The 17,196-nt window shown below is 40.3% G+C and overlaps 1 protein-coding gene across 13 annotated transcripts in view; it reads left to right on the top strand.

Annotated features, from left to right (window-relative positions):
* The window catches only part of LOC134202521 (sarcolemmal membrane-associated protein-like), a 69,006-nt gene extending 52,061 nt beyond the window's left edge, over positions 1-16,945 (top strand). For all 13 annotated transcript variants that reach the window (XM_062677521.1, XM_062677526.1, XM_062677530.1 and 10 more), the window contains 8 exons: positions 8,198-8,353; positions 8,419-8,768; positions 8,827-9,139; positions 9,201-9,347; positions 9,415-9,564; positions 9,627-9,756; positions 14,041-14,498; positions 14,558-16,945. In XM_062677521.1, the coding sequence (XP_062533505.1) occupies positions 8,198-8,353; positions 8,419-8,768; positions 8,827-9,139; positions 9,201-9,347; positions 9,415-9,564; positions 9,627-9,756; positions 14,041-14,498; positions 14,558-15,508 (2,655 nt within the window). In that variant the 3' untranslated portion in view covers positions 15,509-16,945. The remainder of the gene's footprint in view (positions 1-8,197; positions 8,354-8,418; positions 8,769-8,826; positions 9,140-9,200; positions 9,348-9,414; positions 9,565-9,626; positions 9,757-14,040; positions 14,499-14,557) is intronic.
* The last annotated feature ends 251 nt before the right edge of the window (positions 16,946-17,196 follow it).

Genomic DNA, 17,196 nt, shown 5'->3' with positions numbered 1-17,196 from the left:
TCCTAAAATTTGATCCCAGACCTGAGCATTTTTGTTAGCATTTACGTAGTAACGGTGAATTATATGTGGAGTAAATAGTGAAAGTCCTCTGTGACCTACCAAAAGTTAATCACATTCGATATTATAGACATTAACATTACATTGTTAACGGCTCCGGTTCTCCGGGAAATTTGGCACATTATGAATTATAAATAAGCTCCAAATTTTATTTCGAAAACATCCATAGCGGAGAAGTCATCATTCGGTTGAGAGGCCCAAATTTGGCGTAATTTGTTCGGCAGTGGTTGGTTAAAATAGCCGAGAAGGTATGTAAAAATTAAATTTCGATTATTCTTAGAGAGTCTGTGTGGAAATCGCGTATGTTTATTCATTTTTGGTTGTGATACATCGGAAATCAGGAATACCAGTGAAAATGGTCAATTCCAAAAGTTCATCCCACAGCTTTGCTAATTTTTGTATTCATTCATATGGGTGAATTATGTACGCAATCAATAGCGAAAATCCTTCGTGATATGCAATGACAATAATAAAAGTCGAAACAAGTACGAGACACTGAAGACGGCCTTACTGTTAAGGTCGAAATACGTATCTGTCAAATCATATAAAGAAATCAAATCAATTGGTGGAATCAAATGGAATTGTACAAACTCGTCTGATGACAGTAACAGATCATCATTAGCCAGCGACGGCGGCGTGGCGGCGTTCCTCCTTGAATTCCTCCGAAGTTTCTGCAGAAGCTCCTCTGGAAGTCATTCTAGAACTTCTTCCGGAAGTTCGTTCAGTAGTTCCTTCGGTAATCCCTTCGGAAGCTCATCAAGTAATCTCTCGGAAAGTTCCTAGAGGCATTCCATTCCAAGTTTATCAAGTAATTCCTCGGGGAGCTGCTTCGGGAGCTCCACCGAACTTCTTCCGGAAGTTCATCCAGAAATTCTCAACGAAATATGAATCCGAAAGTTCCTCCGTGAATTCTTTTTCAAATTGGCCACATTCACGGATGTTCCGGATCTTCCGGAGTACCATTACCGTACAGTACCGAAAAATTTTATTATTGATTGCAAACACAATTCGCCAGGATAGGTGGATACGAAAAAATCGCGATGTTCTGAGATGTTATTTTGGAATTGATCACTTTTAGGAATGAACTGGATCTTCCGGAGGACCGTTTCTTAAGCACTTGGAGGTCACAGAAAACTTTCCCTATTAATTTGCCAGCATGAAAGGTTACGATAAAAATCACCGTGCTGAAGTTTTGGAATTGTCCACTTTTACGGATGTTTTAGATCTCAGATCTTCTGGAGGACCGTTTTTGTGGCATTTTGGAGGTCACAGAAGATTTTCATTATTGATTGCATCCACAATTTACCATATATTATTATGAAAAAAATACCAAGCTCTGGAACGAATTTTTGGAATTAGCCATTTTTACGGATGTTTCAGATCTACCGAAAGACCGTTTCTAGGGCACTTAGGGGCCACTGAAGACTTTCACTATTGATTGACCCACAATTTGCCAGAATGGATGCCTACAAAAAACACGAAGCTCTGGGATGAACCTTTGGATTTGGCCATTTACGGATGCTCCGGATCTTCCGAAGAACCATTTCTGGGGCATTTGGAGATCACAGAAGATATTTACTATTGATTGCACCCACAATTTGTCAGAATGAATGGTTTTAAAAAAATCGCGAAACTCTAGGATGAACTTTTAGAATTGGCCATTTTACGGATGTTCCGGATCTTCCGGAGGACCATTTCTGGGACATTTGTAGGTCACAGAAGGCTTTAACTATTGATTGCACCCACAATTTGCCAGAATGAATGGTTACGAAAAAATCGCGGAGCTCTAGGATGAACTTTTAGAATTGGCCACTTTTACCGGTGTTCCGGATCTTTCGGAGGACCGTTTTTGGGATATTTGAAGGTCACAGAAGACTTTACCTATTGATAGCACCCACAATTTTCCAGAATGAATGGTTACGAAAAATTCGCGGAGCTCTAGGATGAACTTTTAGAATTGGACACTTTTAGCGGTGTTCCGGATCTTCCGGAGGACCGATTCTGGGACATTTGTAGGTCCCAGAAGGCTTTAACTATTGATTGCACCCACAATTTGCCAGAATGAATGGTTTTAAAAAAATCGCGAAACTCTAGGATGAACTTTTAGAATTGGCCATTTTACGGATGTTCCGGATCTTCCGGAGGACCGTTTCTGGGACATTTGTAGGTCACAGAAGGCTTTAACTATTGATTGCACCCACAATTTGCCAGAATGAATGGTTACGAAAAAATCGCGGAGCTCTAGGATGAACTTTTAGAATTGGCCACTTTTACCGGTGTTCCGGATCTTCCGGAGGACTGATTCTGGGACATTTGTAGGTCACAGAAGGCTTTAACTATTGACTGCACCCACAATTTGCCACAATGAATTATTACGAAAAAATCGCGGAGCTCTAGGATGAACTTTTAGAATTGGCCACTTTTACCGGTGTTCCGGATCTTCCGGAGGACCGATTCTGGGACATTTGTAGGTCACAGAAGGCTTTAACTATTGACTGCACCCACAATTTGCCACAATGAATTATTACGAAAAAATCGCGGAGCTCTAGGATGAACTTTTAGAATTGGCCACTTTTACCGGTGTTCCGGACCTTCCGGAGGACCGTTTCTGGGACATTTTTAGGTCACAGAAGGCTTTAACTATTGATTGCACCCACAATTTGTCAGAATGAATGGTTACGAAAAAATCGCGGAGCTCTAGGATGAACTTTTAGAATTGGCCACTTTTACCGGTGTTCCGGATCTTCCGGAGGACCGATTCTGGGACATTTGTAGGTCACAGAAGGCTTTAACTATTGATTGCACCCACAATTTGCCAGAATGAATGGTTTTAAAAAAATCTCGAAACTCTAGGATGAACTTTTAGAATTGGCCACTTTTACCGGTGTTCCGGTCCTTCCGGAGGACCGTTTCTGGGATATTTTTAGGTCACAGAAGGCTTTAACTATTGATCGCACCCACAATTTGCCAGAATGAATGGTTACGAAAAAATCGCGGAGCTCTAGGATGAACTTTAAGAATTGGCCATTTTACGAATGTTCCGGATCTTCCGGAGGACCGTTTCTGGGACATTTGTAGGTCACAGAAGGCTTTAACTATTGATTGCACCCACAATTTACCAGAATGAATGGTTACCAAAAAATCGCGAAGCTCTGGGATGAACTTTTAGAATTGGTTAATTTTACGGATGTTCCGGATCTTCCAGAGGGCTTTCCGATGACCGCTCGAGGGATAAATTTGCCCAGAAATGGCATATACAATATAGCAAATACAGTTGGTATCATTAGAGCACATATTTGCAAGCAATTTTATGTTTCATAACACGAAACTCGAAAATTTGGTGCCAAGTTTAGAAGCTCAAACACTACCTCTTTAGCACAGGTTCCCCGGGGACTAGAGTGGCCAATTTGAATGGATCACCCCGTGGGCTTGTTATTGGAACCTACAGCTTTCGTTTGGTGCCTAAAGATCGAAAATCGGTTGAAATTGGAGTTGTTGTGATCGTGATGAAATCTTGGGTCCAAATGGACCCCAATGCACAATGTGTCACTTTTTTTGTGGCGCCTCTGCTAGATGTCGCTGGAAGCTGATTTTCTCAGGGAATCTTAATTTCCGAAAGTTAGGAAAAGTCAGAATTTTTCAGATTTTTATCTCGTTGCGTTACAAAGTTACAGCGGTGTTTAGGGTGTGCTTGGGTCGAAATGGACCCCAATGCACTAGGAAGGTTAAAGTAGTTTAGGTGCGCCATGCTTATAGGTTGCCTAGGCCGCGGTTTGGTTCACGGTCTATCGCACCTACCAGAATCTCGTCGATTACGATGGGGAACAGTAACGGTGATAGAATACATCCTTGCCTCACACCAGCTATGACCCGGATGGTGTCAAACAAAACCCCATTGTGCAGCAATCTACACGAGAAGGCCTCGTACTGTGCCTCGCTGAGACCGATGATTTTCTCAGGGACGCGCTTGCGTCTCAGGGTGCCTCACATATTCTTGTGATTGCGACGGTCGAAAGCTTTTTCGTAGTCAATGAGTACCAAGTAAAGAGACTCTTGGAATTCGTTGACCTGCTCCAGAATGATGCGGAGCGTGACAATATGGTCCACACAGGATCTTCCGGCACGTAATCCGTCCTGCTGCCGCGGAGAGTCGCTTCCATCTTCTCCTCAATTCGGGCTAGGATAACTTTGCTTAGAGCTTTGAGAATGGTACACAGCAACATAATGCCTTGCCAGTTATCGCATACATAGTCAGGTCACCCTTTTTGGACACCTTTACTAAAATACCTTGCATCCAGTCGACCAGAAAAGTTGCGGTGTTCCAGATATTACGAAATAAACGATAACAGCAGTTAAGCGGATCATGGGGTCAGCTTTGAGCATCTCGGTTAATAACGATCGACCCCTGGGCTTTGTTAGATTTCATGCTTTGGACGGATGTTTGAATCTCTAGCAGTGACGGATCTTTGGTATTGACGCGTGTTATACGTCGGATCCTAGCCAGATCATGCCGAGGTGTTGGTGGCCTGGCTGGCACTTGAAAAAGTTGTTCGAAGTGCTCGAACCACCGTTGCAGCTGGTCAGTTGGTTCTGTCAATAGCAAACCATTTGCGTCTTGCAAAGGCAGCGTTGTATTCATCTTCGCCCCGCTTCACTATAGGATTTCAGGCGGTCATTAATCGAAAATGTCATGTCTCCCAAATCATTTTTAAATATTTTTTATAGATTACCAATATTCTGATTAGGAAAAATCCAAAATTTGAAGTCTCTACGTACTTTAGTTCCAGAGATACAAGGTGCCAAAGTCAAAAATTGGTGAAAAATTAGACAAATTTACTGAAAAAATGTTCGCTTTTCAACTATTTTTTAAATTTTTATTTCATATTTTTCCATGATGTTAATACATCGTTACAAAGGTTGTTGTCTAAGCTATCAAATGGTGTGCAAAAAGTAATGTGTACACGCGAACGGTTTTTTTTAAAAATACAGATACACAAAAATTTTTTTAAAAAAACGCGAATTTCAACTTCGATAGTGAAGAACTTTTTTTCCTCAATTTTCCCCGGGTCTAATCATGATACACATAAAGAGTAAAGCTTCGACTGCAATATCCCGAAGAAATTTTTCACCAGTATTTGCAATTAGCAGAGATAATTCAATTTTATTTTATTTTTTCAATTTGATTTTTTCACCGTGTCATATTGATTAAAAATTTACCCTTATTATTATCCCCCATTTTTTTTAAGGTGAATGAAAATGCAGTTTTAGGCATGATTAACAAGCAAAAAATAGTCTATTTTCAAGGTAAATCAATTTGAAAGGAATATCTAAGAAATCTTCAACCCTTTCACTATCGACACATTTGCGGGTACTCTCTTCAAGAAATATCAAAGGTAAGTGTCTTGAGCTGTAGTGAATACCTACCGCTAGTAATTAGGTACCCAAGTAGACTACATAAGCGGCAGTTGAGTGCAGAGTTATATTATTATTGAAATAGAAGTGAAAGACAAGTGCGCCTAATGGATAACAAATCGGTATTCTCAAATTTCGATCCAAAGCTGCAACGCAAGGATAATGTTAAAAATGCTTTTGAATATATTTGTACTAGTTTTCAAATAAAAGAAGAAATGAAGTGTCGTTTGCAAGAGAAACTATACAAATTGGAAAGCAGATTCATTTGTAAATGGAAGGAGGCATCTCGATGTACGCAAGAAGAAGCTGCAGAGAGTCAGCATAAAAAGTTGAAGAAATTTAGAACTCATAATGCAAGAAAACGATCAAGAGAGGCAAACTTGCATGACGTTTTCCTTCGTGCCTTACATGAATCAGATCCATTTTTAAGTTCAATTTGGATAACAAAGAGACGTCAAAAAAAAGTTTCACTAACCTATCCCGATGAAGTGCGAAATTTTATGATTTTTGAAGATTCAAAAAGTTATTTATCCTCTGCTACTTTAGATGACGTCATGGATGTCGTTGATGAAATTGAAGAAAATTTTGTTGAAGACATAGACCTTGATAGAGAAGAAGAATGATGATGTTGAAAATAATGGAAATAAACCAAAAGTTTTGAGAAAAAATTATGTTGTTTTTTAAATTAGGAAATCTAATATTCGGAACAAATATAAGGAATATAAGCTTATATATTTTTCAAAACTATACACGTAAATGTCATAGAACATTGGCCTTTCGCAACCACGATATGGTTTATGTATGTTTTGTTGTTTTTCCTTTTATGAAGCGTTTTGTTACTTTTTCCACAAAAGAAAGACAAAAAATATGTATTTAGAAATGACGGCTTTGGCAGGTTTTGTTCTATTATTGTCAGGGAGTTTTCTATAACCAATTATGCTCAAATTTGGCCTAAACATTCTTTGCATATCAAAGAATATTGTGGCCGAATTTCATAAAATTTGATCGACAAAACCCCCTGACAATAATAGAACAAAACCTGCCAAAGCCGTCATTTCTATATATTTATTATACAAAAGTCTTCAAAAAGGATAGAGGGAGGGGCACGCTGGCCCTTAGTTTGTGGACAACAACCTTTCTTCTCCTTAGAAAAAAAATAAAATAATTCTTCCTTATTTGGTTAATGTGACAATTAATCGAATTATCATTAAAAAAAATATAACGTATTTGATGGATGCTCCCTAAAAGAGAGGAAGGGGTACTAGAAATGATATTTTCTAGCTATTTTGATCAAATCCAGCTAAAACTATGTTAAAATTTGCTTTAAAAGCCACATTTTATTTTTGACCGCTCGCTTGTATGGGGATCCCCCATAGTGCGCTTAAGCGTCGTCAGATATCGTAGAGGAGGCGAATGTCCGCGGTTGCTGCGGCTGTCTCTCCTTTGTCAGCCAGAGAGCCCGCTCCCGCTCGCTTGTCCCGTCGACATGAGCGTTTCACTTCCTTCTCCATGGCCGAGTATCGTTGACGGGCTAAGACTATGGCTCCTCTGATTTGCTTCGCTCTATCGCGGTTTTGGTTTCCACATAAGCGAAGAGAGATCGCCACTCGAGTTCAGCACATTTCAAGTTAATTGCCTATGCTCCGGGAAATTAATTACTATGTCTTGATTATGCGTTTGCACAACATGTGATAGATTTAGTTCGGAAAAGGTATTGGAGGGTAACTACTCCCTTAGGTGGGGTTTGAAAGGTAGGGAAAGCACCTGTCTAGCGAACTGGTTTCGTGGGATCAAACCCCACTGAAGGAAGCGGTTACCATCCAATACCTTTTCCAAACTAAATCTATCACATATTGTGCAAACGCATAATCGAGTTTCAGACATAGTAATTAATTTCCACTCCGGGTGGTTTAATACCCGGAACATAGGCAATTAACTTTAAATGTGCTGATTGGATTACAGTAAGGTTTTGGACCCGTGTTCTAAATCTAGGAACGATTATCCTTTCACTTATAAGTTTCCACTTCATAGGCGAAGATTGTGCCTGGGCGCGTGTTCACCTCGAAAACCAGAGTACAGCCAAATTTGTCCCGCTGGCATGCTGTGTTCTCCAAAGTTTGGCCACTGTTGGAGCTGCACCTCCTTGGTGGACAGACGCTCGATCAGTCCGGTAAAATTTGTTTAAAGTCCCACCCAACACCAGGACTGGGCTAGTGCGCGTGGAAGCGTGAGTATTGAAACTTGTGAGGACCAGAGCTATGTTAGGCGCTCCTAACTCCTCCTCGAAGTATTTCACTTGTTGATGAGGTATTTCAAAAGTTATACGTGTTTAAAGTTGATTAGATTTTATTGCGTACAAGCCTTATAAGAATTGGCTAAAGCAATCAGTTTAAAAATCCCGATTTTTACAACACTCGTAATATTTATCCTATATGAAAATTTTACGTAGGTACAATTCGTGCTGAAAAAATCATCGTTTTGCAACTAAGTATTTGCACAAACTACCAATTGTAGATCTTAATATATAACTAAGTGCCGATGTCTATCTGGAATAAAGCGGAATACTACGAACATGGATTGAAGAGCAGGTGTCTAATCCAAAGCACCAGCTTTTGTGTTTTAGATCGCGTAATGGCTTCAATGTTAATAACTGAATGTCGGTGCTGTACTGTGTTAAGAAATGCCTGTGATAAACTAATACCTATAACAAAATTTTAATTCTTTTCAGAACCGCACACTTTTTCTTGAACCGCATCAAGAAGTAAAAGTTGGGCGATCCGTAGCAAGGAACCGCGTCTCCGAAAACAATGCAATCTTTGACTGCAAGGTCCTGTCTCGGAATCATGCCGTGCTATGGTACAGCGACGGAAAGTTCTACATTAAGGTTAATTTAAATTCTACACCCGTTCCTATAACAGATTTAATCACTTCCATACCATTTTATCACAGGACACAGGCAGTAGTAACGGCACCTTCATCAACAATGTTCGCCTCAGTCAGACAAGCACAGAGTCGGAACCGTATGAAGTCAGCTCGGGCGACATCGTGCAATTCGGCGTGGACGTTATGGAGAACACGCGCCGTGAAACGCATGGTTGTATAGTGGCCACACTGAAGCTGTTTTTGCCCGATGGCCGAGAAACGAAAGCCAGTCAGTCGATCGGAGTCGGTGGACCCAGCACTAAAATACCACCAGTGGATCTATACCGACTCAGTCAGTACATACAGGAGGCAAATCACAGGGAACAAATTCTGGAAGCGAAACTGACGAGTCTGCAGAAGGTGGTCGAAACGACCAAGTAATTCGGTAACGATATCATAATCCTGAACTATTGTAACCATGGTACGTATTTTCAGACACAACTCAGCGATGGGATGGCAAGCGATGATCGACGAAGACCGGTTGCTTAGTCGAATCGATATGTTGGAGAAGAAGCTACAGTATTTTCAGAAGGGTATGACCGATGATAAATTGCGGGAAGAGGTCCTAAAACTGCAGGATGAGAAGTACCAATATCAAAATTCTGCCAAGGATGCCTTGCGAAAAGTGCACCAGGAAAGGTTGGATGCAACCCACAAGGTAGCCACGATAGAGAAAGCTCTATGCAGTAGCGAGGATGAGTATTCGTTGTTGAGAGAACAGTTGAACAAAACGCAGCTGCAATTGCAGGTGAGTCTATTGTTACTAAATAAATTAAATTTAAACAATAAATGATTTTTTTGCTTTGCAGGAAGTAACGGGCAGACTAGACGCACTACAAAATCAGTACGATGAGCGTGTGTTGTCTAGCGAAGAACAGCTTAAGGTGAAAGAATCTGAAATAACAAACCTAGGTCATGAGATTAACATGCTGCAGGAAAAGCTGAGTTTTTATGCGGTAAATATACTGTGAATGCGGTTTATTCAAAAGTAGGGTCATATGAACATAATTTGCACATTTTCAGTTCTATGCATCCGATGAGGACGAAAAACAACAGCAGCAACAGCCCCAGCAGGAATACACCAATTCCGCTATCTCTGATTGGTTGCTGAAATCTGATATTAAGAAACTGGAAGGATCTGAAGATATTATTAAGGCCATTTGTAATGATGCAGTAAGCTTTCTTATCAGTTTGATGACTTTTGAACTACGCAAGTCAAATGGTTGATCTTTTAGGACACCGATGCCAATGCTGACGAAAAGGAAGTGAACCTAGAAGATAATGTGGTGCAGTTACAAAAAAGAATTCTCACTCTTGAGCGAAATATCTCTCTCATGGTAGATGGCGACAGCAGACCTGAAAACGGTGAGTTAGTTCAGGTAGCCGCGTGGCGTGGTACTGGACTCTTAAGAATCAAACATAATCAAATCAAAACTAATTAAAAAAACACTTTAATAAAGGAAAAAAAAAAAAAAAAAAAAAAAAAAATCAAAACTACTATGGGGGGAATTCCGATTTTCGCGTTGTGAACGATTTTCTGGTTCTCCCAACAGCTGCTGAAACTCGTGGTTTATTCGTCTTCTTCATATACCGTATGCCATCTGCACCCCACCGTAGATAGAAACGCGGCACTTTCCTTTCGAAAACTTCAAGTTGGTCCTCCACGAGCATCGTCCAAGTCTCGTTTCCGAAGATAACTACCGGTCTAATGAGCGTTTTGTAGATAGTCAGTTTGGTACGGCGGCGAACTCTATTCGATCGGAGCGTTTTGTTTAGTTTAGCTTAGACTGGCTATTATACGTGTCAACGATTGCTACTCCGTAATTGATCAGAACTGATATTATTCCTTCTTTGAAACCACTCCCACTCTGTGTATTTTTCCTTTCTATCTTTTGAGATCGTATCCCACAACTAAAACGTTAGCCGGCTAGGATTGCATAGTATCAATAAAGCACTTCGACAGTCACTAAGGGGTCGTACACTACGTAAGCAATTTTTCTGGGTTTTTCGATCCCCCTCCCCCATGTAAGATTTCTTTTAAACATTTTTTTTAAATTTATTTGGTGCGGAAGAAAACGACAGACCCCACCTCTCCCCCATGAGTGCTAGTAAAGAAAGTCGTGAAAATTGTCCACCCAAAAACTAGCGAACCTAGCGGTGGAAGTCAAGCTTTAATGAAAAACGCGGGAGTGTCGTTCGTTGTTTGTTGATACACAAAGAGCCTACTTTAAAACTTGCAACCTATCTGTTTTGTGCTTTGTACCTTATCGTTGAGTTACGGAAGGTCTCATGACAACCAGAAGGCAAGAGGGTATCGTTTGTTGAAGAAACGCAAAATCATAAAAACGGAATTGCATTAATGCCTGTAACCGCATAGTTGTCCCATCCTTTGTTGGGTTTCCTCTTCATATGGGACATTTTTGCAATTACAGGCAAATACAGCCTGGTTTAGTTTGGGTTTAGTTTGTTTGCCCTAATGAATGCAATTCCGCCATTCTTGATTCTGCATTCTGTGATTCCGTCTTTCGTGTTGAAGGGATTCGTATTCCGTCTTCTGCTTATTGTAGGACATCCGTAATACTACGATTATCTATACTCGAAGTACACGTTTCAGCAGCTCACAAATGTAGATCAATAACTGCGCCGGCCAAGTTCAATCGGAGCAATTTGCGGAATCCAAAGTACGTAGGATTTCCTGCCACGATGCGTCTCCGAATTTCTCTGTTGGTAACGTAATCGGAGGTCATCAGTAAGCCCAAATACAAGAATTCTTCCACCATCTCGATTTCGTCAACACCGATACAAACTCATGGTGGTTGGCTAACGTTGCCCTTTTTTGACCGATCCACTTTGCTTCTCTATTTAGTCTCCATCTTCTCAAACTTGCGTGCCATATCTTCCATTCGTATTACTCTCTACAACGCGCACGGAAGACCATCTTTTTACAATAACCCTCTGCGCGTTCGTGGTCCGTGGTAGAGAATTCGCCCATGAATCCCGCCTGGTACTGCTCTACGAACTCCCTTGCAATTGGTGCTGGCCGAGGAAATAAAATATGGGAGAGTACTTTGGAGGTGGTGTTCAGCAATGTGATTGCGAAGTAGTTGCTACAATCCAGGATATCGCCCTTTTTGCGACACCTTCTATCCATTACTGTGCCACAACTTCATCCTCCCAAATCATGGTAAATAACCAATGCAACGCTCTAGCCAGTACCTCACCACCGTGTTTAAATAGCTCTTCTAGTAGATGGTCAATCTCAGAGGCTTTGTTGTTTTCAATCTATTCCTGGATTTCCTGGATATATGGAGCTATGAAACGTATGTCAAGGCATGCTCCCAGGCTCGTTACTATGCCGCCATCGTTGTCTCTTCTTAATTGTGCCACCACCTCTGGATCACCTCACGCTCGTTTATAAAAAGGTAACCATTTATGTCCGTTCACATGTGTGATGATAACCCTTAAGTAATTACTTGAACGGTTAAACTTTTCATAGAACTTTCGTGCATTATTAATGCGGTACATTTGCTCCATCTCTTCATAAACTCGATCTTCCTGCTAGCGGAAAAAAAATGAGTTTTGCCCTTTTCGCACCCGTTTGTATGGTGCCTCTTTTGCCCTCGTGTGATATTGCAGCAATCTCGCCCATGTTGTATTTTCTCCACCACTAACTGCTCGCATTCGCCTTCACACCAGTCGTTTCTCTTATCCGGGGATACCGTGTCTAATGATAATGCAGCGGTTGCGGTTCTTCCAGTCATGAGCTAGTCTACTGACTTGTAGCCGCACCAATGTTTAGCCGTGGCGTTCGACTTCGTCGCGTGTTGTACACCGTCTAGAGTTTTGAGCGCAGGCATAATGCAACGAGGTAGTGGACAGATTGAATATTCGCATTGCTGTAAATGCTAACGTTCGTGATGTCGGAGAAGAATTTGCCGTCACATAGAATGTGGTCGATTTTGTTTTCTGTTTCTTGGTTAGGTGATCTCCATGTGCCCTTGTGGAGATTCTGTAGCGTAAGAATTAGTATTAATTAGGATAAGCATCATTAGGACCTAAGTCGTCTGTTGATGTATCAAACAATAAAGAACTAAAGAACTAAAGAATACTACAAAAGTCGACTCTCTACATCCTGATGTTCTATACCTCGATATCTCTCCCTATGTCCATGGTTTCATCAATCCCTTCAATCTACATACATTTGGGATTTCTACATCTCGATAAGCTCCCCATCTCGATGTGTTCTGATCATATGTTGTTCAGGATACACTCTCTTTATGTCGATATGTTCAAATTTTTAGGCTACTACACCATCTTTGGACAAAAAAACACATTTTGTTTTATTGTCGTTTTCCATAGCAAAGAGCTTTTTGGATCTAGTACCTATTTCAGTTTTCCTTCCATTCCCCCATCTTTCCCTATCTCGATGGTCCCTTCAATATCGAGATGTGGAGAGGCGACTGTACCATCAAATAGTGACCCGTTTCTATATTCGAACTGCAGTCAGTGCTGACTGCTGAGTTTCGTGACTTTTCTAACCTTGTCTTGTTGAGGTCATTTCCATGTGACTTTTTAAATTTTTATGTCTCGACTCGAAGTAAGCTTCCTTCTTACATTTCCTCCAGCTGTAGAACAAGAACTTTTCCTTCTCGTCTACAGTTCAGCCTTTTAGTGCAATGCTGTGCGTTGATGATGATGTACCTGAAAAATCCTTCTTTGTTTTTCAGCTTACTAGATATTATTCCTGTTGTCCATATTATGCTACTATCGTGGGTGTTACATTATTAAAGTAATGATGCCAATATCCTTCCTACAACGTTATCTACTGATGACATGATAATTGCGGTGCTAATGTTTACATAGTTTACATTCTTGGCAATGCCAACCGTCTAGCATTCACACACAGCTTCATCAGCAAATTACGCTCAATAAAGTAGGATTGTGTGAGATCGTACCAGTTTGGTTGTCAGATCCCATCCCGACCACATAAGCGAGGAAAAAGATCGCCACTCGAGTTCAGTACAATCAAAGTTAATTGCCTATACTGCCCATGATCGCATATTTGTCCCATATAACCAGTACGCTAGACAGGTGCTTGTTGGCATTCTCGAAATGGATAATAAAAGGAAGACAATTGGTGACGGGCTGCGACAGAGAAACGGATGAGCGGACTATAATTAGAGTCAAACATCATTTAGATTAGAGTCGGATGGATAAGAATATTTGTTTGTCTTTGTTAAGAGACTTTCAGCCCGTGGCTGGGACAAGAGACAAGGGACATGTATTTGAGCTCAAGACCCGCCAACACTTTCCTATTAGGCTTTAATTGGCTACACGACATGGTCAATACTCTTACAATCTGCGCTTCAAACACAGTTACTGCCTTCCAAGGGCCCCACTCTGAAAAGATAAGCATGTTTTGATATTAAACAACACATGGTTTTGAATGAAGTTTCTAATAATTAGTATTAATAATTTCTAATAAAAAACAAATCTTAAAATTATTATTCTCTCATACAGACGGCAGTTTTTTGCAAACTCGTAGATACTCACTCATAGTATATGCGTAATATAGCTTACGCTAGCATAATCAAATAAGGAATCTGTTGTCTGTACCGTTACTTTCTAAATCCTATGTTTAAATTCCAGAAAATAACGAGCCAAACGACAATGCCAGTGTAACGTCTTCTTCAAGGATAGGCACAGCAACCGCTAACGACAATAGTGCAGTCAGCGACGTAGCGTCCTCTGATGGTGGAACCAGTAACGGTGAAGAATGTGATGGAAACCAGAATGTGAGCAGCATAGGCGCCACTATGGGCGAAGGGCTACCAACAATACCGTCCGAAAGTGAAACGACGACAACGAACACATCCAACTTGAACCAGGCCGACCAGCAGCAACAGCAAACTCGACCTGGCGAGGAGTCCAAATCACCCTCGCGAATGAACTGCGAACTGACCAAGAAAGTCCTGCGGAAAAATCTCAAACATGTAAAAAGCGAGTGCGCCCTGCTGTTGCGGCAAATTAGTAGAGCAAAAGAAGATAATCGGAAGTCAGAAGAAAGCACGGTGGCTAAAGCCAAATACGACGAATTGGAGGGAGAGGTAGGGCATTTGCCGTATCTTGTCGTTTGTATATAATGTTATTTTTATATTATTTTTAGTTGAGCAAGCTCAAACAGGAACTGGATACTCGGCCCAAATTGGAAGAATTTGATAAAAAGCAACAGCTATGCGAGAGCCTAACCGAAAGTTTGGCGTCATTGAGAATTGAAACAGAAGAATTGCGGTCGTTAAACGAACGCTGTCAGGACGAAATGGATCGTATGGAAAAAGAGTTACTGATGCGGAAAAACAGCGAAAATGACAAACTCAGTGCAATGGCATCTGTACCCAGTACAGGTGAATCGTTGATTCCACCTAACCTAACCAACAGGAATGAAATTAGCAAGACGAAAGGTAATCAACCAGAAGTTGAACGAGAAATCGGTGTGGATGCCGAAACCCAGACGGATGTTGAGATGAAGGTAGTTGTGATGGACGAAATGAACGATAATGACATTTCTATCTGCTCGAATCTGGACGAATTGGATGATGACGAAGAAGATGACGATGAAAAGACGGAAACGATAGAGACGACAGAAATATTCGTTGGTCCAAACGTGTCACTAAACGAAAGTGAGATCGTTAGAGAAAGTAGTATTCTCGAGGTCACTGCTTCAGTAACTAGTAATAGCCATAGCAGTAATCCTAGCAGTAATAATTTGAGGTGGACCGATAGTGAGCTGGAATCTTCAAAATCCCTGGAAACCATCGACGAGCCAAATGGATCTGTTATGGAAAGCGTGGATGGCAAATCTCTTATGAACAATAGTGGCATCGAGCAGGAACTAGAGCTCATAAATCATCCGGATGTACAGCGGGAGGAGGAACTGATTGCATTTAAGGAGAAGTATACTCATCTTACTCAGGAGAATATCCGGCTCAACCAGCAGCTGCAAAAGCTGAGCGACGATTTCAGCCATTTCAAGAGCAAATCGTTCATCAATCTTCTAATGTATATAGCGCCCGTCGTTGTTATCGTTGGTTATATAATGTTTAATCGCGTATCGTAAATCGGTCTCCCACCTAGAGTTTTCAGTTTAAATCAGTTAGCAGAGATTAGAAAATTTTAACTATATTTATTTTGAACCCGGCTAAAAGCAAATTGAGTATATAAATAAACAATATTGGTCTTCTGAATCGTACTTTTAATCCATTTAGGAAAAGTCAATGTTTTCGTTGTTCGGTCATCTACGTTTTTGGCAGATAGCTTTAATTTATATTTTGTTTGTTCGTTTTGTGATTCTGTCTGTAGTTATAATGCATATATTTATTGTCGAAAGGAAGAAAACATTGTATTTGTAATTGTATAGGAAAAACATATGTAGGAAAGTTATACAGGAAAGAATGAGGAATGATTTCTTTTCTTTTTCTGTGTGCATAAAGTAATGTATTAATCAAACAATATCAACAAACTACTTGAAGTAATATTTTAAATAAGTAAACCACACTCAAAAACATTCTCCCTCACACATACACACCCCTTCTTAACCCCATTGTTAGTAACCTCTGGTGAGATAATTATTCTCCATAAAAATCAGGATAGCTTTTATACAGAAAAAAAAAAAACAGATAGAAAATACTGATAGACGGTCTCTCCCTATGTAACTCTCAGGTATAGTGGAGAGCAGTGTTAACCTATGGCAGTGCTTCTATTGTGCAAACGGCTGAAACTAAATATCAAGTCTTCGACAGAGCGAAAATTGTAAAATAATCTCCCTCTCGAACTAGTGTGGCAAAATTGAGCAAATTGTTTCCAAATTAATAAACAAATGCTAATAACCTTGCTTACAGCGATAGACAGACGAAACGAATCTTATTTTTTTTAATCCTTATTATCTTTCTGATAGCTTTTTAAAGCTTCTAAGGCACTAAGACGAAATCAACTCGACTCGAATATTGAACAGAAGCTACACCAGACATGCTTCTAGCGATGCCACATAAACCGCGAAATAACAAGAGAGTACAAATACTATTTGAGGGCAGATATTGAAAGCTGCTGAAAAATCGGCGATCGTACCGATGAAAACATGACAGATGAAGGACAAATAAAACATGAAAACGGTGTACGACCAGAAAGATTTCTACGTGTTTCGATTGTTGATTAATAGGAAACACTGTTTATCACTCAAAATATGCCAATGAAGAAAATTATGTTCGAGAAGAGCAAGGTTGCCGAATAAGTACGGAACGAAGTAACCAATACAAAACGAGACATGAGCTACTACTGCTTAGTGTCCTGAAAGATGAGTATTAGGATTATATCAAACGGTTCCGAGTAAAGCAAAGGAATATTGCGATTGTTTTCATGAGCTGAAGCGCGCTTTTGGGTTAATGAATGCAAAACTGTGTACATTTATAATATTGTAAGTAAACACACGATAAAAGAACAGTAATGCGCTCTTTATAGAACGTCATATCTGAATGCAAATAAACAGAAAATATTGAAATCGATGAATAGATTTACTTTTTTCCGAAAACTTTCCTTTTTCATAGACTTTGACTTCTATAAAAAGCAAGCAAGTCGTACCAAAACGACTGCCGAGTGCCGTTCAAAGCGTTTCCCAGGCCAATGCTTTATGCCATATTCCGTATTCAATACATTATGAGAAACCTGCACCAATCGATTTACTTCATGAATTCATTTGGTTTGATTTTAAATCAAACGGAATCACATACTTGGGAATAGGATCAGTTTTTT

Source organism: Armigeres subalbatus, unplaced genomic scaffold (assembly GCF_024139115.2).
Source record: "Armigeres subalbatus isolate Guangzhou_Male unplaced genomic scaffold, GZ_Asu_2 Contig1252, whole genome shotgun sequence".
NCBI classification, from domain to species: Eukaryota; Metazoa; Arthropoda; class Insecta; order Diptera; family Culicidae; genus Armigeres; species Armigeres subalbatus.
This window is presented reverse-complemented; position numbering and strand designations above follow the sequence as displayed.